The following is a 24,457-nucleotide window of genomic DNA, read 5'->3' as shown; positions in this document are numbered from 1 at the left end:
AGTGTCCCGGTGAGATAGTGCATCTGAAAATAAGCCTGCCGTTCTCTTTTTAGTCTGTAGGGACAACTTCCCACCTCTGACCCTGGTAATTATCTACCTCTCAGGTCAGGGATGAAATGCAAAATTTTACGTTTTGATTTGGACCCCTGTGTAATTTATGGTAGCCCCAAATTACATGAGCAATGGGACAGGTTTATAAATTTACAAATTTTATAAATTTTGAAAATCTATTTGATAAAATATCATGCAAGTAGTAAAAGTAACATGGAAAAATGTTGCTCTAAAAAATGCATATAGTTAGAAAATAATTAGTATAAAATTTTATATGCAGCATAATTATAACTACACTAAAAATTACTGCAATAATAGGTATATTAATGTAGTGATATTATTGGGTTTTTTCCTGTTTTTTTTTGACACATTCACTTTACAATGAAAAATGTTATTTTCTCACTAATTAAAATATATAAGTATATTATTTTTATTTTTTTAAAGCAGTATTTTAAGCTTTAAATTTTTTTAAGAGTCTAGCTGTGAGATATGGCGTTGTATTTTGTGTTCTTTAAAAATATCTGGGTTTCATGAAATCTTTGATGCCTTTTTGTTTGCAAAATCATCACATAAATGAATTAATCTCTAGAATCTCATTCTGGCATCTCACTTTCTGGAGACATCTTTGAATTCATCCACGCTCCCATGCCCTAGTCCCTTTGTTTCTTCCTGAATCCCCTTTTCTCCTTGCGTATCGCTGCCTTTCTTTGCTTTCTCACTTAAGTCTTGTGCTCTGACTTCTGTCTCTCAGTTCTAGCAACCTCAGTCCCATCACCTTCCGTTGAAATGTCAGTTTGGCTGTTTGCTTGTTCTTGTCCTGTTTCTGGGTCACTCATTGATACTGGGGAAAAAACAATTAGCTGCTGCGATACATCTGTGGTCCACAATTCCAGCTGGGGATCTTTTCAGAATGTAAAATGTGATGTGTTGCTGACATGTCAGCAATTTCAGGAAGTCAGCCCTATGTTCATGCTCTCCTCATGCCTCTTGTCCTCCTGGGGTCTAGAGACCTTACCTCCCCTATGCCTCAGAACCCTGGTTTGAGCCTGTCAGCCTTTGGTCCATTCACAGCCCGGCTTTGCTTGGGCGCCCCACCCCACTCCCTCTAGCCCCGACCCTGCTGTACCCTGCTGTAGCTGCTGATGCCAAAGCCAGCCTCCCACAGGCCGCATCCAGTGGGCACGCTGCAGTTTCGATCTCTTCCCTGGGCTCTTGACCCTGTCTGCTGTGTGCTGAGCTCTCCTTGCTTTCCTCCTGGCTCTCTGATTTGTCTTTTGGGCCTTTTATTTCTCATCTACTCATTCTAGTTTAGATTTGCCTCAAGATTAGTTCTTGATACCCTTTCCTCAATTCAGACACTCAGTCACAATGGCTTCTTTTTAGTTTAGGATAGAGTTACTCATATTTTTGGTATTATTGTTAATGCTTATTTCATTTGGAAAATGTATTCAAAAGTTTTCTCCTTTGTACAGCTGGTTTTATTTTATTGAGAAGTCTATTCATTTGGGTGCATCTTTGATTTTATAATGGAGCTTTAGCAGCAAACTTACTAGAAGACAGTGCTAGAGTGAGCTTGTTGAAAGCCTTTTCTTTCTTACTCTGTCTGCCTCTAGACATTTTATGACCAGGCAAATCTCTAAAAGGAAGTAGATGGTTTTAAAATCATCTTAAGCAAAAATCTTATGTCAGATATTTACTTTGTGGGATTTGAACTCTTGCAAAATGTCTCTTGTAACTATTGTAGGGATAACATTTAGGTTGTCTTAAAGAAAAAGGCCTAGTGATTTATTTTTAAATGGGATTTACCTTTTCATTAGACTTCCCTTTGAAAATACATATATTAAAACACCCTGAAAGATACAGAAAAAGATACAGAAAGATACAGATCTAATGTATAAAATGTATTTTAGTATTGAGTGGCAAATTATAATTGAGTTGTTTTTTACGGTATGACTTCATTAAAATCTTTTAGAAAATGGTGAATTAAAAAGAAAAACATTTTAATATACATTTTCATTTTTTTTCTGTGCATAGGCTGTTGCTACCTAGTTATTATCTTAGTAATATATGATTTGAATCCTAGTTTTTACTAATTCATTGAGCAGATGGATAATTTTAAGGAACATGGTACTTAGTGCCAAATTTCTTATCAAAAGAATAGCATCAATTTATGCTGCCATGAAAAATGCATTCTTAGTCTTCACATTTTGGACCTTTCCGACTCCCTTTCTTCACTTTTTCCTCCTTCCTTCCTATTAACTCCATGAGGCTAAGGAGTAAACAGTGTCTGTCTTGTATCAGTGTTAACATACTACTTGGCACATTGCTGGGACTCAATAACTTATTTACTGGCTTTATTTAATTGATCACAAGAGTGCCTTAGTTAATTATTCATGTATTTTGTTACTAATGAGAGTGAATGTACTTTCAAACATTCTGTGGTATTATCTCTTATTTTTAAAAAGTAAACCTTTGAATTATAGCACAAACACTGAAAAGTGCACATGGCATAAATACAAGACTCAGTGATTTTCAAGTCAATACACTGTGTTCTCAGCACCCAGATCAAGATTACCAGCATTCAAGACCCCTTTGCAGTCACCTCCCAGCTTCTCAAGGGTAGCTTCTATTCTGACTTGAAAACACCGTGTTAATTTTGCCTGTTGTTTAATTATAAGAACTAGAATTGTGTATCCTTTTTGTTTCTGCCTTCTTTTGTAATATGTGTTTTTGAGACACCCATTCCCATTAACTGTAGTCGGTTAATTCTCATTACTCGTTACATAGTATTATATAGTGTGACAAAAGTGTATTTAACCTGTGATTAATAGACATTGGGGTATTACATATTCTTGGCTCTTTCAAGTAGCATACATATATTCACCATTACACTTGTACGTGCCTTTTGGGGAGCATGTATTTATGCTTTCCTGTTGTGGATATTTACCTGGGAGTGGACATTCTAGTTGTGTTTATTTTAAGCTTTATGGATAGTTTCCAACAGTTTTCCAAAATGATGGTTTCATTTTCCCTGTTCACCAGCAGTATAGGATAGCTCAGATTATTCCACATTCTCACCAACACTTGGCATTTTTCTTTCTTTTTCAAGTTAACCATTTTGATGAGTGTTCAGAGGTATCATATTACAGTTTTAATTTTCACTTCTCTAATGATATGAAATGGAGCATCATTTCATGTATTAATTGATTGGATATTGTCTTTTGAAATGCCTGTTTGAGTTTCAGTTTATTTTTCTGTTGGGTGATGTATGTCTTTTTTTTCATTTGTTAGATACACACACACACACCCACACACACACACACACCCCATATTTGAGACTTTCGTCTGATGTGTAGGTTGCCAGTACCTTCTCTTTGGGTTGCTTTTTCATCATCTTAATGGTGATTTGTCATCGACAGACATTCTTAATTTTAATATAGTCCAAATTACATATTCTCTTATGCTTATCTTGTTTATGAAATCTTTGCCTATCCTAAAGTAATCAAGATACTCTCATATATTTTCTAGAAATTTAGATCTCTCATCTGTCTCAAAACTTGTTTTTCCAGTTGTTATATGAATCAAGTCCTTATCTTTATTTTATTTTTTTTAAGATTCCTTATTTTCAATATGAATATCTGGTTGATCCTCAACCGTTTATTGGTAAGGTCATTCTTCACAGTATTGAAGTGTTACTTTTGCCCTGTATTGGCCCAGCTGTGTGTGTGTGTGTACACAAACGATATGAAAGTATATAAAGTAAAAAAGTAAATACCCCCTTCTAGACTTTATATGGTTTGGTTTATATTCATTTTACCCTATATAAGGAAATTTATGCTTTTTTTCTTTAGGTGGGGATAATGCTAAGTATGTTTTACGACTTTCTTTTTTACTCAACTATGTCAGATATCCTGTATAAAAATACATTCCTCATTCTTTAACACCTTCATAGCATTCTATAGTATGAGTGGACATTAATTTTTATGACAAATCCTCTAGTGACAAGTATTTTGGAGGTATATTTTTTTCCCCATTATGTATAAAAACTTTGACGGTGGTATTATGCATCTTTAAGGTAGAATCCTACAAGTAAAATTATTTGTTATGATAGCATTTGGAAAAGGTTGTCCGTTGTACTCTGGAAAGGACATGATATGTAACTCTAACTGGCAGTTTTAGCAGTATTTTTTTTTTTTTTGTATGTCTGCCAGCACTGTATATCACGACTAGTACAGTTGTGTTGATCTGAGAGACACAACATAATTTCACAGTTATTATTTGCATCTTATTTGAACTTGTATGAGAATGAGCCGTTTTCTTTTTTTTTTTTTTTGAGAATGAGCAGTTTTCATATATTTTAGGTATTTCACAGTCCTCTCGTGCTCATTTGCTTTTCATCTGTAGCAATTTATTATATTTAATTGAAGTTTTATCAGTCATTATCCTTTTTCTTTAGTTTCCCGGTTTACCCAGTAAGATAGTTTTGAATAGATAGTTTTGAAGATAGTTGTTTTATTTGCTCCATATAAATTTATCCAAAATTAAGCTAATGGCTTAAACCAGAGACTATTTAATTCAGGCTAGTTGGCCAGGAGTCAAGTCACAGAGCAACCAGTTTATTGAGATTTTAAGGATTATCTCAAATTTTTATTTCCTTCCAGTACCCGCCTCTACCTTTGGTGGCCAAACCATTGATAAGAGTTAGTTTAAGGTTTTATTCTTGCTGGAGCTGGGGCTCGGGCAGGGCACAATTCAAGATAGGAAAGCTGCTTTTATGGGAAAGGCTGTTCACTGGTTATATTATCCCTGTTAGGAAAGCTTCAGAATTCCTGAATCAGTTTTGCAAATCGGTTATTGTGCAGATTGATTTCTGGAAGTTGCCCAATTCTGGAGAAGCAGTTTGCAGGTATGGCTGATAGAGACCCGGAGACTGGGAGATGATCTCAAAACTCCTGGGGAACCGAGTGTGGTTTTAAAAAGCATCAATTGATAGAGCATCTTTTTCCATTTGGAAAATAATGCTTTGGGGGGAATTTTAGAAAATAGCCATTAAGACAAATTAAGATTATGTAAAGACACGTTAGTAGGAATATACAGGAGACACGACAATGCAGTTATACAGTTACTCTCAGTGTAGGCAAAGAGGAAGGTATTTTTATAGTTCTTAAAATAACTATTACGCTGAAGAAAGGCTCGTTTAACCAGCCATATTCTTACCACAAATTCCCTAACAGATTACCCCCCCCCACCATATAAATAATCAAGCAATATAAACTGAGAGAATTGGGTCTCTAAGAAACAGTTTATAAAGTCTGTCAGTTCATTAATGACTGTCCAGATTCATTCCCTGAAACACAAACTCCAGTTCTTCCCGAATAATGAGCCGTTGTCACAGTTCCAGTCCCAGTGCTGGCAGAATTCCTGCTAACCTTAGCTTACCCGCTCTAATTTCTCATTTATATCATGTCCTATTTATCTCAGCCAATGAGATAAAAATTACTTCCTAGCCCTCAGTGACATAGTTCCATAAATCCCCAACATAAACATGTAGCAAAGCAGACAAACCAAAAGAGCCAATTCATTAACATTAGTAAATTCATGGCCGTCTGTGAGCAAGTGGCTATGTTATTTATCTGCTTCAGAAAGTCATTCCCAGAGATACTTATGGAATGTCTTTTTTACTGGACTGGGCGTGAGGGATGCAGTCCTTGCCCTGCAGGCTCTGACAGGACTCTAGTCTTGTCTTCCTTTTTTAATATTTGCATAAAGATTGCGCCCCAGTACCCAACCTGGAGCAGGACCTCAATCCCCCTCCTCTGTAAACCTTGCTTTTCAGGTTCTGTGTCCTGGGTTTCTGCTTTGTCACAGTGGTAAATAGCTGTCTCTTCAGACTTTAGTTGCTATTTACAATACTTAGCAGGTTTCAACATGGATTTATAATTTCTCCTTCAGCATTACTGACTTTGCATCTGATGTATGTGTGCTTTTAAATGTTTCTGGTTTCTATGCTGCTGTAAAGCTCTTCTTTCTCATTAGCAGCTTTACACCCAAAATAGGTAAAAGCGTTCTGACAGGCATTTGGGGACCTTTTTTCTTCTTCTTTTTCTTTTCTTTTAAAATATTTTATTTATTTATCTGAGAGAGTGAGTGTGCGTGTGTGCGCACGGGTTGGGGGTGGGGCAGTGGGAGGGGGTGAGCAGACTCTGCTAAGTGCAGAGCCTGAGATGGCGTTCTGCCTCAGCACCCCGAGATCATGACCTGAGCCGAAATCAGATGCTTAACCGATGAGCCACCCAGACACCCTGTGACCCTTTTTCTTTATCTCGCAGGTATTTTTCTCCTAAATTGGGCCCTGTCCTTGGTTTGTAGGCTCAAGTATTCCTCTCTTCCAATAGCTTTTTTAGTTTTTCAGTCTTTTCACTTTAAATTCATAGCACTTAGTCTATTTCACTTCTATTTGCAGTGCCATGAAGTCAGCCCTCTGTAACTGCTGGTGGGGACATTTCAGTGCTATTCTGTCTACCTGGCGTTGCATATATTTGCTCCTTCTACCATACACCACCTTCCCCAAATAAAATCTGAGCCTTTTTTTCTAATCCTTACAACAAAACAACACTCTCTTCCTTCTTACGGCTTGCTGGGCTTCTGATGGGTCCTTGTAGGCCTGCAGTGCTCTTCAGTGAGACTACCAAATATAGAGATTATGAGCCAAATACTCTTTTACTCTTTCCTTGGTTCCTAGTGAATCTAGTCAGTGTGCTAGTTCTTCTCAAGGCTCCCTAGGGTTCCTTTCTCTCTCTGCTGTTCTCTGTGTGTACACATGCGGTGTAAATCAACATATTCTGGCTTTAGTGTTCTCTTTTCCATCTGTTTGCCTCAGACTCCCTAGAAGTAGAGACTACTGTGGGCTCAGACAGGCGTTGTGATAGGCATTATGGCTTTGCTGGGCTCCTTAGTGAAGAGGGGAGCATAGCTGATTAAGGAAAGCATGTTATATGCAGGGAGATTGAAATGTCTTTTGAGACAGACTCTTGAGAAATATGCCCTTTACAATGGAACTTTGTTCATCAAAGGTGACTCTTGGGTTTAAAGCAGATGCTTTGTAATGAGGCATAAAAAATTTCACTGCTGTGAGCAATAATCTGAATCAGTAGGTAGAACATGTCCTCATGTGGGTTGATTGTATTTTAGTCACTTCTTGGACAATGTTTTTTTTTTTTTTTTTGGAGACTGGCTTTGACTAAGAACTCTGTTTTCAGAGTGTTATCTACAAAGATTCCTCTAGGAACAGTTCTGATTAATCATCATTAGCCTACATGCTTCTTGAGGGTTTAGAGCTTGTGTTTTTATTTTTTCCATGACTGTGACATGGGACCACTCTAGTGCCTGGAACATAATGGTAATAAAACCGATCATCAGAGAATAAAATCCAGAGCTCTTCCTGTGCTCTGTAGAAGCTTTAAAAGATCCAACCTCCTTGCCACCTCTCTCACACTCTCTTCCTTACCTCATTCCATCCACATTGCCTCTTTGCAGTTGCTGGAACACGTCAACCGCACTTTACCATAGGCTACCGCTGTGTGTTCTCTCTGAGACACTCTTCTCCCACATTCCTGCATAATGGGCTCCTTTGCTTCTTTCTGGTCTTTCCTCTCATGGCACCTCTTCATAGATTCCTTCCCTGACCACCATTTTAAATTCAGCTGCAGTCCTTCGGCCATTTTGATTCTTTATAGAAGAGTCTTTATCTTGGCCTGGTCTCTTTTTTAGTTGTTTTTTTGCTGTGTCTTGCCCTTCTCTGGAATATAAAGGATTTTGGATTTTTAGATCACCACTGCACTTCTAGGGTCTGGAAGAGTGCCTGTTGCATAAAAGGTGCTCAGTAAATATTTGTGAAATATAAACAAGTATTTAATGAATGAATGCATGCCTGTATATATGGTAGTTCTATAGCAGCAATGCTGTTTAATTCCATAACAACGTGTGAGAGAGAAAAAAAAAAAGGCCGCACAGATGAAAAAGAAAGAAATTTTGATCTTTATTCTCTTCTTTCTCAGATGTGTAGTCCTATCCAGGTTCTTACCCCCAACAACTCATATTAAAGAACTTTCAGGACACCTGTGTGGCTTAATCAGTTAAGCATTTGCCTTTGGTTCAGGTCATGATCCTGGGGTCCTGGGATGGAGCCCTGCATCGGGCTCCTTGCTCAATGGTGAGCCTGCTTTTCCCTCTGCCTGCCACTCTCCCTGCTTGTGCTCTTTCTCTGACAAATAAATAAATAAAATCTTTAAAAAAAAAAAAAGGTCTTTCAACCTCTTTCTAGTACCCCAAATTATTTGGGTGCCATTAATTCCTCTAGCGCAAATAGGACACTCTCATTTGTGCCAACCCATCCCTACCATCTTGGTCCCTTGTTTCTCCATGAAGTGTTTGGCCATATATTGGTATTCCTAGCATATCTCGTGACCTGAGGGGGTAGTCTGTGACCTCCAAACCTTCAGAGCTCTTGTCCTTTCCTTGGTTGGGATTAAGCAAAGAAAAGTGGTATAAGGTGGTTGCACATATTGATCAAGAAGTTAAGCCCAAAGAGAAGGCAGAAGCCTGTGAACCCAGTATTATGCCTTTGGTTCAACAAGCACCAGATTAAATTGGCTCTTTCCAAGGTACTTTAATTGTGTCCTTTGTTGTTTTTATTCTCTGTACTTGGTAATATATGCTTCTGTAAGCCTCAGAGTACTTGGTATTTTTTCCATGTACTAACTCCATAATGATCTTCATGATATTAGTACAGGCTTTTTAGCGCTATTCATCATGGCAGGTGCAGCACATTAGCACCAAAAAATTAGACCATAATGCAACAATAGCTTATTGGAAACATCCATAAATATCTCATAAAAGCTTAGAATTTCCTTAAGACAGTAACATCACTTCTAAAGAGCTTTCATCTGTTACCTTAGAAAGAATGATAAAATATTTAAGACATAACATAGTTCTGTATATTATGAACCGTGGCTCCTTATGCTAGGTGGTTTTAAATTTAGTTAGGTAGGCACTTTTTTTATATTCATACCTCACAAATGGAATCTTCTATCATTTGTAATGTTGTTGTTGCCATTTTAGTAAATGAGATGGCTTATGAGCACTGTTCATCAATGAAACAAATGGCTTTTGTATTATTTGGCACCTGGTTAAACAATGTAAATTCTAAATTACTTTTTTTTAAATGCTCTTTTTCCCCTCACCATCTTGTTTTTCCTTATTGGGCTGATGATTGACTGTTGAATAGCTGTATTTTTCCCTCTCTTTCCACTCCCACCCAAGATGGAGGAAAGGAAGTGCTGTCCATGCACCAGATTCTCCTTTACTTGTTACGGTGTAGCAAAGCCCTGGTCCCTGAAGAGGAGATTGCCAATATGCTTCAGTGGGAAGAACTTGAGTGGCAGAAATACGCAGAAGAATGCAAAGGCATGATTGTCACCAACCCTGGAATGGTATGTTCTGGTGCTTACTGAGACTCAACCACTTTCTTTCCAGTTTGAGTGTTCACAAAAACAGTAACAGAACACTTAAAAAGTTTTAAAGTATTCATTCTTGTCCTTTGAGTAATTTTCCTTTTAAATATTTAGTAAATAAAAAAATGCTACAATGTAATCATATTTTAGTAGTAAGTTCATCTGATTAGTAAATTCTGCCCATTGTGGAGAATGTCAAAGTTTTTAGGTATGTTCAGATCTGATTTTTTTCTGAGTATAAAAGTAATATGTCTTCATTATAAAAAGTTAAGAAAGCAGAAACAGCCCAAAGAAGACACTAAAAGGTATCCATAATTCCATTTTCCATAGATGCTTACTATTCATTTTTCTAGTCTCTTTAGAGATTTTCATATTGTTTTAAAATTGGCATTATACAATTAAATATTCATTTTTAGACCTTTTTCTTCTCATCCTCTTCTAGAAACAACAATCACAAAATTATTTTTCCATAGTCTTAAATTTCTTTACAAGTGTAATTAAAAGGCTTCTAAGTTATTTAATTAACCCCATATTATTGGACACCTTGATTGCTTTCAGATTTCTGCTATCACCAGTATTGCTGTACTGAATTTGTACGTGTGTATGTATAAACACATATATACATGAACATGTATGTCTTTGAATATGTGTCCATTTAATTTTTTAGGAAGAAGTCTTATAAGTGAAGTAAATAGGCTGAAGATAGGCACATTTTTAAGGCTTTTGATACATATAAACTGCCTTCTAGAAGGGCTGTAAAATTTGCACTTTGACCAAGAGCATATGAGCATGTCCATTTGTTCAATTGGTTATAATGTACTAGTTTAACAAAAAAACTGGGAGGGGAAAAAAAAACTGGGAAAGGGGAAAAAATTTATATAGTTCAGTTTGGTATTTATTTTGGTTTTGGCAAAAATTGATATTTTAAATGTTTATTGGCCTTTTCTGTTTTCTTTTGATAATGACTTACTAATATCCCTTGTCTAATTTTCTTTGGTGATATCATTGTCCTTTTTTATTGATCCTTTGCCATACTTATTACAAATATTTCCCATTTCTTTGTTCCTTAAGTGTTTTGTGTTAAAATTAGCTTCAAATATTAACTTTTGAAGTAAAAATATAAAAAACTAAGAGCAGAGAATTAAAAGTTACGTGGGTTTCTCTTATAAAGAAAATGCTGCTTTATATATTTGTATGAATTATAATTTTTTCTCTGAAGTATGTTATTGTTTCATAAAATAGTTAGATGTTGGCATCTTATCAGAATAAAGTTTTCTAGAAATGGAGAATTAAAATATTTTTATGTAAAGAAACAGAATAATCTATTTAAACAAAGCTGTTGTTTTTAGAAGGCTGCCAAATTGTTTAATAGCCTTGATTCATAAAAATAAAAACTCTGGATCAACTTTTTGTAGCATGACAGTAACATCTGCACAAACAAAAAGTTACTATTTGCAAATCAAATATTCCAGCTAATACTGATTATTTCAAACAAATCTAGAAAGTGAAAGTGTTTAATAAAAGCATGTTTAAACATAAAACTAAGAAAAGCATACAATTTTTGCTATTATATTGTTAAGCCACATAACTAATTGTTAAAGTAATTCTAAAAGAAATATACAAATCATAGCATTATGATAGTGTAACTGTGAATTTGATTTTTCTTCTTAAACAGTTGCATAAATTTACATTTCTCCTGCTGGTTTTATAGCGGGATCAGAACATGGGTGGCAGTGAGGATGGTGAGAGACATACCTTTTCATCTTGGTGGGTCTGCTTGAAGAGTTCCATGGTCTATAGTGCAGGCACACTTTGGGAATACTTTTACCTTGGGACTTCTTTCCATGGTATGGTTAACATTTCTTGAAACCCAAGAATAAGTTGGAGAGCTTTTGAACATGTAAGAATGCCCTGATGATCCCCACCCCGTGTATACTCCCAAGTAGAGGGACCCAAGGATCTGTTGTTTAAAAAAAAAAAAAAAAATCGCCAGGTGCTTTTCTGATTCACATATTCATGGTTTTGAGCCATTGGCATAGAAGAACATTTATTCCATTACAATGATTTCATTTAACTCATTTGTTGGGAGACTACTATGTGAGTCAGGTGCTCGTGAAGTCTAGAGATTTTATATGCTGTTTTTCCAGGTGCAGACTAATGACATATCCATGTGAGAGGAGTCTGTGATGAATTGTTGAATCTGTGGACCAGTCAGTACAAAAGCCAATCAGGAAAGCCTGTAGTTTCAGGCGAGATCACTTGACCAGGCTGCCAGGGATACTTTGTGAATGCTACAGGGAGGTCTTTAAGGAATCGAAAAATTGTATAACTTACTGGCATGATTAAATGTATATACTTGGGAGGATATATGGCCAGTTTTGAAGATAATGAAACCAGATTAGTCAGGATGAAAGATTTATGTTGAAAAGTAATCAGAAATAAAGAAAGGTAAGTTTGAGTGCCAGACTTGGGAATATGTTAAAGTCAATAAAAAATATGTTTAAAGGAGGAAAATATCCTGGAAACTGAGTATCACAAAAACATCCTTTCATTATATCTTTTGCAAATAGAGCAGAGTAGACATGCACCACATTTATCCTCTGCAGTACTTGCTTTGAAAGATTACCCAGTGGTAAGAATATTGGAGAATTTATTAAATTTTTCAAGCCATTATGGTCACATTAAGTATTTTATTGCTTCAGAACTTAAAAGAATTAATCTCCCTCCCGAGGCACTTTGCCTCTGCCAGGGAATACTTTGGTCATTAGAGAGAATATTTTTAATTCTTCCTCAAAGCTGGTATGATGGATATTGTAAGGTGGGGCCAAAGTCTAGAACTTGTTTCATCTCTTCCCAGATATTTTAAATCACTGTTTCCTTGGTTGATGCCATAGCATGGTGTTTAAAATCATGAAAACATGAATAATTTACTAGCATTTTCAATTGTGCAATTCCTCTTTTAAAACTGTATCCTGCTGGTTTGATATACAAAATCTTGGCAACAATTCCTAGACCTAAATACTATGTTGCTACTGATGATGATGGGCATTTAACATAATTTCTTATTAGGTTACCTGTGACAAAAATCTTCTCTAGTTTAATTTTGAGAGCAGAGGTCAACTTTTTCAGATACCTGCTAACCTTTTGACCATTAAGTGACTTTGAAATATTCTTTTAAAACTTAAGTGTAAGTTGTTTATTAACTAACATGCATGAATTTACACAGATCTATTCTCTCTGTCACCTGCTTGGATTTCTTGGATGGCTGACTGGGGCTACAGCCTGGGGGGTGGGGTAACCAGCTTGTTTCAATTGCTGGAAGGTTTCCACTGAAACCCCTCTGTCCTGGACAAATCAGGCCACCATCCAGACTCTGGTTATGGGCATTGCTTTATGACAAAATGAAGCTTATTGGCTTCCATGTGGAACGATTCTGTAGCATTTGGCTCTAAAGTAGCTGAGCCAAAGATGCCACAATCTGTTGGTAAGAATTTAGTTTCTAATTAGGGACTGGTGTGAGAGTTGAGAATAAGCAAGGAGGTTGAGAAAACTCTATGATTTTACCATCCTTTTACAAAGAAACTTTTAGGATGAGAGGTTATTTTGTTAACTGAAGAAGGAACCACCTGTTCACTTCTTCCTGTATTAGATTTTTTTAAAAATGAGGCTTTCTGTTAAAATTTAAAAAAGGCCTACATGGACATAATGAGAAGCTTACCCATTTGGTTTTTGTGTCACCATACCTTCTCTTTTAAAGGTGTAGAATTAAAGGAATACATTGGAGCAAGACAGGGATGCTCACTGGAAGTCCTAGCCAGAGTAATTAGGCAGGAAAAAGAAATAAAAAGAAATAAAAGGCATCAAAATTGTGAAGGAAGAAGTAAAACTCTCCCTATTTGTAGATGATATGACTTTATATATTGTAAACCTTTAAAAATTCCACCAAAAAAATGGTTAGAACTAATAAATGAATTCAGGATAGCTGCAAGGTAAAAAATCAGTACACAAAAATTTGTTGCGTTTTTATAATGTACTAATAGTGAACTATCGGAGAAATTAAGAAACAGTCCCATTTATAATTACATCAGAAGAATAAGATATCTAGGAATAAATTTAACTGAGGAGATAAAAGTCCTGTACTCTGAAAACCATGACAGTGATGAAAGAAATTGAAGAAGACATAAATGGAAAGGTATTCTGTGCTCATGGCTTAGAAGAATTAATATTATTAATATACCATATTTCTCAAAGCAACCTATGGATTCAGTGCAAACCCTATTAAAATTCTAATGGCATTTTTCACAGAAATAGAATAAATAATCCTAAAATTTGTGTGGAATCACAAAAGATCCTGACTAGCCAAAACAATCTTGAGAAAGAAGAACAAAGCTGGAGGCATCATGCTCCCTGATTTCAAACTATACAACAGAGCTATAGTAATCGAATGATATGACATTAGCCAGAAGAAACCCCAAACAGACATACTGGTCAGTGGAACAGAATAGGGAGCCCAGAAATAAACTCGTGCATGACAAAGGAGGCAAGAATATACAATGGGGAATGGACAGTCTCTTTGATAAATGGTGTTGGGAAAACTGGAGAGCCACATGTAAAAGAATGAAATTGGACCACACTACCTTATGCCAAACACAAAATGGACTGAAGACTTGAATGTAAGATCTGAACCCATAAAACTTACAGGAGAAATATAGGTGGCAGCTCATTGGCATTGGTCTGGGTGCTGATTTTTTGTATCTGGCAACAAAGGCAAAGAAAAGTAAACAAATGGAATTAAATCAAACTAAAGAATTTCCATCCAGTGAAGAAAATCATCAACAAAATGAATGGGAGAAGATATTTGTAAATCAGATATTTAATAAGCGGTTAATATCCAAAACATATAAAGTACTCACATAGCACAATAACAACAACAACAAAATCCAACTGAAAAGGACAGAGGATCTGAAGAGACATTTTTCCAAAGAAGAAATAAAGGGCCAACAGGCTCATGAAAAGACACTCAACATCACAAATCATCAGGAAAATACAAATCAAGACAATGAATTATCACCTCCTACCTTTCAAAATGGCTGTTATAAAAACAACAAGGAATAACAGGTGTTGGTGAGGATGTGGAGAAAAGGGAACTCTTGTGCACTTTTTTTTTTTAAAGGTTTTATTTATTTGACAGACAGAGATCACAAGCAGGCAGAGAGGCAGGCAGAGAGAGAGAGAGAGAGAGGTGAAAGCAGGCTCCTCGCGGAGCAGATAGCACGATGCGGGGCTCTATCCCAGTACCCTGGGATCATGACCTGAGCCGAAGGCAGAGGCTTTAACCCACTGAGCCACCCAGGTGCCCCCTCTTGTGTTGGTGGGAATGTAAATTGGTGCAGCCACTATGGAGAACAGTATAGGGATTTCTCAAAAAATTAAAAAATATGATCCATCAGTTCCACTTCTGGGTATTTTGAAGAAAACAAAAACACTAATTCAAAAAGAGAGGCACGCCTGTGTTTACTGCAGTATTATTTACAATAGCGAAGATATGGAAGAAAATCTACGTGTTCATCGGTAGATGAATGGATACAGGCACACAGTGAATACTGCACAGCCATAAAAAAGAATGAGGCCTTGCCATTTGCAACAACATGGATAGACCTTGAAGGTATTACCCTAAGTGGAATAAGAAAAAGACAAACGCTGAAATCATACAATCAGAAAAACAAACAAATGAACAAAGCAAAACCAAACTCAGATACAAAGAACAGATTGGTGGTTGCCAGGAGGGGGAGCGGAAGAAGAGTGGGCAAAATGAGTAAAGGGGATCAATACATATAATGTCCTGACTGTAAGTCAGTACTGTGTTGCATATATGGAACTTACTAAGAGAGTAGATATTGATGGTTCTCATAAGAAAAATTTTTGTATCTTTGTATGGGGACAGATGCTAATTAGACTATTGTGATTATTGCATAGGGTGTACAAATATTGAATTAATATGTCCAGCACCTGAAACCAATATAATGTTATATGTGAATTATATGACTGTTTAAAAAAAAAAAAAGGAAAGGAAAAACAGGTACACAAAGAACTAATGGAAAAAAGAATATAGAGAGGCATCTGCGCATCCTGAATAGAAGTAAACCATTCATTTGAAATGTGAAACGAAACAGACTAAGCCAGCACACTTCTTCCCCACGATGTGGAATATTTCCCCTGTGCCTTTGGAGAGGTTAAGGAAAAGTTATATCCGACTAGGTGTCCTTTTAAAAGCTTAATTTTTAAAGGTTTCTATGTGGACTGCAAAAAAGGACAAAATCATTGTTCGTTATGCCAAGTGGCATAGACTCATTTATAGGGATGACATTATAGTTTTTATATAGTATAGCTGCTATGATTAACGGGTTTTGAATGACATTTTCCCTTGGGGATGAGGCTTTCCCAGGAAAAATCCGACTAATTTCTTCATTACTTAGGTTAAAGTCAATACTGAAAGACTTCTTATGGGAATAAATGGCTTTGATTTTTCTCTCTAGAAACCTAGCTCTGTCCGCATCGATCAACTGGATCGTGAACAGTTCAACCCTGATGTGATTACTTTTCCGATTATCGTCCACTTTGGGATACGCCCTGCACAGTTGAGTTATGCAGGAGACCCACAGTAAGATATTTCTCGGTGTTTGTCTTAGCCAATTTCACCTTCTACTAACAGCTGAATTAGCAGAGGAATATCCTTTAGTGGATGTTTTCTTATTAAAAAATTAAGACCTGAAATGAGCCATGTTTCCAAATTTAGGTTACCAAATGAAACAGGTTTTGGTAGCTCCTGAAGAATTATTTTCTCTATTGATTTGACTGCAGGAAATTATTATTCAGTAGATTATCCTTGGCAATTTTGGTCAACTTGAGTCCCGTGTATTTTTAACTTTTAAGGAACTTTTCCTTTATTCATCATAACAATATTTATTGTTATTATTATTTATTTTTTCAGTGCACTCTAGAGGAAAGTAGCACCATGTTCCTAGCACTGCTGGATTTATGCAGAATTCTATTTTGGGAGGCATCTTAATAAGAGCTCAAGATCCCATGCAAAGTCAAGGGTTGCGTTGTAAGGAGAAGGCATGACTTCTGACTCTTAGAATTGATGTTACTTTCCACAGTTGAGTTTTTCCAACTGGCTTGTTAGTGTTTTTCTGGGAGAAGATGAGGATGTGTGGGAATGGAAATAGTACCATTATATTCTTCAGAAGTATTTGGATTTCCTACCTCGGTAAACAAACAGTTTCCTGACTTAATTTTTTTTTTTAAGGATTCATAATGGGAGAAAAGGGCATGGGAGATTTTCAGTTCATAAATACAATTCTGGCTGATACATTAGAAGAGGCTAAAGGGTTTTGTTCTTTTTTTTCCCCCTTTGGATAAAAGTATGAAGCAGTGAACCAGGCACTGTGTAAGTACTTCTTTCTTTCCTCCATTCTCTAAAAAATTGTTACCAAAAAGGAGACACCCAGCTAAGGCCAAGAAAGGAGCAGTTTCAATATGACAGAAAATTCGTTGAAAGTCCCTTCTTATCACAAATGTTAGTAGAATGTGATAGGCTCTCGTGGACTCTCAGTTGGCAGGACTGTGTGCTGCTGCAGGACTGCATTTCTCTTCCTCCCCAGGACGCTTTAACAGGATGCTTTAGAGTGATCTAGCTTATCACGTTATTTGGCTTCAACAACTATGCTTGTTTTTGTGTGGTAAATACAAATTGGTGCACACCATTTGTCTTTTTCCCTCTCCAGTGCAGAAATGGATACAGCTGTGTAGCTTGGGTGTGGGTACAAACAGCGTTCCCTTTTTTAATACTCTCCAACTTTTACTTTCACTGTAGGCAGTTCAGAGACCGACCGTGTCCTTGTTAATAAGGGGTGTTTCTTTCAACAACCTTAGAAAGTACATATTTAAATAAAATAGGTAATGATGAGAAATGATACGTTTCTGTTGGTTTTTATGTGTCTTTGGAACTCTTTCCTGAGAGATTCAGGCATATGTAGTGACACCTCATTTTCAACATAGACAAATAATTATCAACTTAATCACTAGGTTCCAGATGACTCTCGGTCATCCTGCTCTGCTGCCCCCAGATCAGATCCTTCCTTAGAATGATGGTTTGTTGCCATTAAGGATATCCAAAAGAATGTAATTTATGATTCAGCAGGCTTATTAAAACAGCTGGTTTTATTGCACTTCAGATTCTCCTGCTTTTTGTCTGAGATGTCTGTCTGTCCTTTTCCTTAGGTACCAGAAACTGTGGAAGAGTTATGTGAAACTTCGCCACCTCCTAGCAAATAGTCCCAAAGTTAAACAAACTGACAAACAGAAGCTGGCACAAAGGGAGGTTGGTATCAAGTCCTGTTCTTCCGGGATTAATAATGATGTGCTTCAGGTTTATTTTCAAGATTATTGCCTTACACCATGCTTCTAGAATAAGATGGAAAAACACTTCTAAAAAAAAAAATCGTACTTTTCTCTCCTCACATTAGTAGACAGATGGATTTCTTTTTCATCTTTTAGTATCTAAGAGAACATTACCTCCACTACCCTACTAAAAAGGCTTGTTTCTTAATGAATTCCTACCATTGGGAATAAATATATCTTATAGAAATTTTTCAAATTTTACAGTTGCTGGGTCAACCTTTTATCACTGATTAGACTGTACATAATGTATTTTGGGTCATACTCAAATTTCTTGGTCTTAAGGTCATAAAAGACTGCCTTTCATGTGCCTTCCATAGGTCTGTTAGTTCAACAGAGTAAACTTACAAGGTTTTATATCCTGAATTTCCTATTTTTTACTTATGGGTAGTATTGTCCTATATTCCAGGATCATTTATGTTTTCATTCTTAATTCATAATTTTAAAAATAAATGGATTCAGTATCAACTTAAATTTTGTCTCAATGATGTTTTATTTTGCTTTGGGTATAAGAGAACAAGGCTTTGAAGCTGGGGAAAGTGATTGAATTCTGGTCCTGTCACTTCCTGTGACTTGAGCCAGATACCTTCATTATAAAGAAGGAACCAAGGCTTGGGGAGACAGACTGAAATTTCTTTCTGTCATTGGATCCAGGGAGAAGGGTGGTTGTGTGGACTTCTGAAATACTCCATTTAGCTTTCCTCCAGTGGTATTTGATCTGTAGTAGCCATTTAATCAATGAAGCAGGCTGTGTGATATTTCCTGTTATGAATTCCTATGAGATTTTTGTTGAATAAGTGTGCAGATATAAGATTTTTTTTTTATAATTAATTATTTGAAGGGAAGAGTCAGCTCCTGATCATGTCTTGCAGAAGTTTTAAATCATTTTTTTTTTCTAAAGAAAATGTACCCTTGCTATAAGAGGTTTTGTAAGGGTTTTATAAATTAGAAGGCAACTTTTAGAATTATGTGGGTTGCAGATTAATTTACTGATTGTCTTTCTTAGATGTAAATGCTTAGCATAAGGCTTGATATAAATATAATTTTTGCACTCTGATTTTAAGTCCCAAACATCATACTTTATCTCTTTTATCAGCAAAAGGGCACTTTTTCTGTTTGAACTCACCAGAATGGCTGATTTGGTTTAGATATTTTCTTATCTGGTTACCAGGATAGGCTGGCTTATACCCAAGGCTTAGAGTGTCCTGGCCTTTATTTCAAGTAAAATATTGTAATTTGGCATGAAGAGGTTTGAATACCTGAATGTAAAGGTGATATTGAATGAATCCAGCTTATTTTCTAATGCTTGATGTTTGGCTTAATACTGCTTCACAACTGTCAGGTTACTCATCATAATGAGTTCTTTTCTAGGAAGCGCTCCAAAAAATACGACAGAAGAATACAATGAGGCGAGAAGTAACAGTGGAGCTAAGTAGTCAAGGATTTTGGAAAACTGGCATCCGTTCTGACGTCTGTCAGGTGATGATACCTCTGAGAACACATTTATACGTATATATCTCTTTCTCGAAAAGAAAGTTTTCCTAATTCTGTTAAGTTTCTATAGAACATACTATCTTATAGCTAAATGGAACACCAACCACAGATTGTTTGCTCTTGTTTTGGTTTTGTTTTTATATCAGTTTTCATGTTCCCTTGTGTATGTATGTGTGGGTGTCCGTGTGCGTGTGTGTGCACATGCACGCATGTGCATGGTGGTGAGGTGGGGGGTGCGATTACTTAGTCATGTTTTCTGTCTCTGCCTATTGAGTGAAGGCGAGTGTATTCTTCAGATGCACCTGCCTGTCTGCAGCGAATGTGTGGGTGCCTGTCCAAAGAGATAACTCCAACAGTTCTACAGGCAGACTCCTGAAGACTGTGTTGTCCGAACTTTCCAGACTGATGACTTAAACTTACACTGCGTAGAACGGAAGGCATTAATGAACAAAATCAGTATAAATTTCCTATTTGAGCCAAATGATAATAGTTTTTCCTTGTGTGAACTAATAGAGGAACATTTCAGCTGTATATAACTCTCACTGATAACTATTTTTGTTTTCCCTATGAGTGGAATTTCTACCAAATTAGAGACTCCTAAAACCAAGCATATTCTTTGAGTCTTTACTTCATTCTTTTGTTTTGATTGATGCTGGTTACATTTCATGAGAATTACAGTCAAGGCAGTGAGTACCCAGGCAGGGGTCAGGTAGTGTATTTTGCCATATTCAGCTGTTGGGAAGAATACTTACAGGCTTCGACTCACTGTTTTGGTGGCAGCATGCATGGTAATAAGTTCAAGCTGTCTCCGGTATTTATTTCATCACAATGAGGTGTTTTTTCTTTAAATCATTAGTGTTAGCATTTAATTATTATTTTGAACAGTGGGATTTAATCTTATTATTAAAGGGATTTCTAGGTGACTCATTTACATTGTGATGTCCAGAGCTACATATTTTTATGTTAAGATGGACTGCTATTGCTGCCATGTTCCTAGATAGTTTGAGAATAACGCTCTACCATGGCAGCCATCTGTGTCTACAAAATCTTCAGTTATTTTGCTAACTGAGCTTTTTTTTTTTTTTTTGGTGGTTTTTTTTTGTTTTTTGTTTTTTTTTTTACTGTAAATATTCAGAAGTATCTTCTTCTGATTCTTTCTTGGGGTTTTAGAGCTATATTATCCAGTTTTTCTGTTTCTCCAAAACCGACATAATGTCATCCTAAGGTAGACATCATAAGAACACTGAGCAGAATGTTCAGCAATCTGCTCAAAATCTGGTGCTGTCAGGGATAAGTCATAGTTGATAGAGACATCATAAAATTGGAGAGCATTAATAACTGGAAGGGACCTTAGAGATTTTTCAGTTCAGTGGGCTTTACCCTTTGTTTTTGGTTAACTTTGAACTTTCTCTTTTTTTGTTTTTTAAACAAAACCCCATAGAGCCCTAATTTGTAAAAAGATGAAAAAAGAACTGATTGGTGGGTGGTGGGTATGGACGGAGTATCCAGTTGTACTGGATTTCCACCCTGTGTAGCAGGACCGTAAGGCAGTTTTGTTGCATTGAACACAATTTTGTTTAAAGCATTGAGCCCTTTGCCCCTTTTCTTTTGGCGAAATGCCTACACACGGGTGTGGAATAATTTGTTCTGCTGCAGTTCCGTGTTCTTCAGCTGTCTCACAAATACCTTAGTCTGGCTTCTCAGCTAGATTAGAAGCAACTGGAGAACGAGTTTACCATCTCCTCATGTATTAGATTTCACATTCTGTTTCGAGATTGGCAGGCAAAAGCACTCAGTTCCTTTGACTAACTGGTCAGAGAAATTGGATCCTAACTCAAACTCTTGCCAAGGTGACTACTCCTTGATCTAATAATAGTCCCTTCCTCTGTAGGACCCCCTCTTCCAAAGACAACTGCCATCTGTTTAGAAGCCATGTTTCCAGTCTCCAATCCTCCTGTTTTTTATAAGTAATGTTGGCCTTGTTTAATTCCTTAACCTAGAATAAATGCTTCTTTTAGTGCGTGTTCCTCAAATAAGATGGCAGGTGGCATGTAATAATGCAGTTTAAAACATTCAGAATAAAGGCATTTAGTATGTTTGTTAAGGAAGAATAAGAATCTGAGAAATAGGAGTTAAATGAATACTTTGAATAATCCTGAAGCCTATGAACAGATAGACTCATGCATAATTTTAAGGGCAAAAAGCACTTCTTTAAAACCCTCAGGGGTGGGGATGGGGGAGGGATTCTCTGTTTGGTAATTCATTGATGCAGAACCTACTGTTCATCAGTAATAATTGCTGGTAGGTTGCTGGCAAAAGCATTGTGATGTTATCTGGCTGCTGCTGGAGATAAAACTGTTGTGATAAATCTAAGGTGGAGAAACATTAAGTACCAATCTCTCATTCTAGAAGTATAATTTCCCAACCAGAGAAGTTACTGGGGTTTTTATGACGTTAGAAAATTCTACATTTTGCCCCATCCAGTGTTAGAAGGAATGGAACTCTAGGACGGGCCCGGAACCTGTAATTATACGTGGGCTAAATGCAGAACTTGAAGCCATGTTTAGAGACAGACTATTAAAAGGTTTTTTTCTGTGTTGCTGTCTATTAGTCTATTAGGGGTATTAGGGGTCTATTAGGGGTAGGGGGAGCAGGAAGTAAAACCTGAAACTGAGGCTGAAAAATTCAACAGTATGCCTCAGAAAAGGTAGAAAGTCAACATGTTGCTGCAGGATCTGTATTTTAAGAGTGGGGTTCTGCCCATTGAGCTTGAACTAGTATCTTATAGATACTTTACTTTGGTAAGGAAGTGACTCATGGGGATCAATAAACTGAGCCATAAGAACAGAGAATGGGTAAAGGTGACAGAGACATCAAAAAAAGAGCAAGGAATCTGCTACCATTATGGTTCTCTAACCCGCATAAGGCTTATGCTGCACTTGGGGGTGCTAACTCCTTGAGAAAACTAAGGAGGCCCAGGTGCATGGAGAATTGCTGGGAGAAGGAGCTGAGTTGTGGTGGTTGGTATCTGTACTGAGTAGACACAGGGCTTTCTTTCTTTCTTTGGACTCCTTCAGAGCTGTGCTGTTTTCCCACAGTGACTCGAGTGGAGTGGAAGTCTGCCATGCAGTATCACACTAACTGATATTTTCGCTCCATGATCTATCAAGGGGTGACTGAATAGTGAAAATAAGTATCTCCAAGGATGAGGAGGTTTTGGACAACACATTCAAGGAATCATTTTCTAAGTTAGAACTTGGGGTGGAAATAGAGATTTATACCTCCAAGAGACATATGGCTTCACAGTTACTATTAACAAATTTTTGGACCATGTGAGATACTTGATTTTTTTTAACTGGAGATGTAGTGCTTCTTGTAAAGGAAGAGAACAAGATTTTGTTTGAAGGCTAACTGACCTGATAGAGAGCTGTCAGGATTACAGTTTATTATGCAAATTTCCAACATTTTCTACAAGATGAGGGAGAAAAGTGTGGTGAGCTCTGTGCCATCCTCACACAGCTTCAGCCCTTATCAGCAGCATGTCTGTAACCTCACAGTCACTGCTCATGTTTTCCTGATTGTCTGCTATATCTGTTTCAGTCTGCTCCATTGACCGTTCAGATGAGATCTGTACATTGTTGTGAGTTGCTATGTTTAAAGTCTCTTTAGGTTCTCATTCCATTTTTCCCTTCGTTTTCCTTGCAAATTCTTGTTGTTGAAGAACCTGGATTGTGTTCTAATCTGGGTTTTGCTGATTGCAACTTCATGGTATCATTTAACATGTGCTTCTCTTCCTAATATTTCCTATAAATTATCATAAACTGCTGTCTAATAGAATACTACTGGCCATACGTGGCTATTTAAATTTAAATTAATTAGAATTAAATGAAATTAAAAATTCAGTTCTTAGTTGTCCTAGCCATATTTCAAGCACTTAATAGACTATTAAGACTATCTGGCTAGTGCCTATTATAGCAGTAGAGATGCAGAATACTTCCATCATTATAGAAAGTTCTGTTGGATGGCAGCGATCAGATTTAAGTTTATTTTTTTGCACAACTTTTTCATAGGTGGTAGTGTGGTGTCTCTCTCTCTTTGTGTGTCTTTTTATAAGTGATAATCCAAACATTTAATAGTTCTTTTAGAAAGTAAATTCTGTTCATAGAAATCTGACTTAATCTGATCATTTTTCAGTTGAAGAGATCAGTCTTCAAATTGGAATGTATTTCTCCTCAATCATGTGCCTTTTTTTTAAATTGAAGTATATAGTTGATATAAAATTAAATTAGTTTCAGGTGTACAACACATAGTGATTTAACAATTATTTACATTACAAAATACCACAATAAGTATATTACAATATTACTGTGTTGTACTTTTTATCTCTGTGACTTATTTATTTTACAACAGGAAATTTATATTTCTTAATTCCCTTCACCCATTTCATCCATTCCCCCACCTCCCTACTCTTTGGCAATCTCCAGTTTGTTTTCTGTACTTATGAGTCTGTTTCACTTTTGTTGTTGTTTGTTTATTTGCTTTATATTTTAGATTTCACATATAAGTAAATCATAGAGGTTTTTTTTTTTCTTTCTCTGTCTGGTTTATTCATTTAGCTTAATACCCTCTAGATCCTTCAATGGCCTCTTTTTTATGTGTGACATTACTAGTCACCGATGAATTATGACCTAGACCCATATTTATTAAGAGCTGCCAAAGTGATATTTTAATTCTGTCTTTCTTTCTGCATTTATTAGTTAGAATACTTAAAAAAAAGAATCTTCCCCTCGGTACTGATCCCATATAGGGACTCCGTATGACACAAAAAAAATTACTCATTTGATTTATTCTGTAATACATGAAACAGTAATCCCAGAATAACAATATTAATGGCACCACCAACAAAATGACAATGGGAGGTAGTTGTTTGTTTGGGGGTA

The 24,457-nt window shown here is 36.5% G+C and overlaps 1 protein-coding gene across 5 annotated transcripts in view; it reads left to right on the top strand.

Moving 5' to 3' along the window:
* DROSHA (drosha ribonuclease III) overlaps nt 1-24,457 on the top strand; it is a 119,960-nt gene that overhangs the window by 41,989 nt on the left and 53,514 nt on the right. For 4 of the 5 annotated variants that reach the window (XM_059416946.1, XM_059416949.1, XM_059416950.1 and 1 more), the window contains 4 exons: nt 9,373-9,542; nt 16,100-16,224; nt 17,847-17,946; nt 19,395-19,502. In XM_059416946.1, the coding sequence (XP_059272929.1) occupies nt 9,373-9,542; nt 16,100-16,224; nt 17,847-17,946; nt 19,395-19,502 (503 nt within the window). The remainder of the gene's footprint in view (nt 1-9,372; nt 9,543-16,099; nt 16,225-17,846; nt 17,947-19,394; nt 19,503-24,457) is intronic. The other variant, XM_059416947.1, reaches the window with a different exon arrangement.

This window comes from Mustela nigripes, chromosome 12, assembly GCF_022355385.1.
Source record: "Mustela nigripes isolate SB6536 chromosome 12, MUSNIG.SB6536, whole genome shotgun sequence".
NCBI classification, from domain to species: Eukaryota; Metazoa; Chordata; class Mammalia; order Carnivora; family Mustelidae; genus Mustela; species Mustela nigripes.
This window is presented reverse-complemented; position numbering and strand designations above follow the sequence as displayed.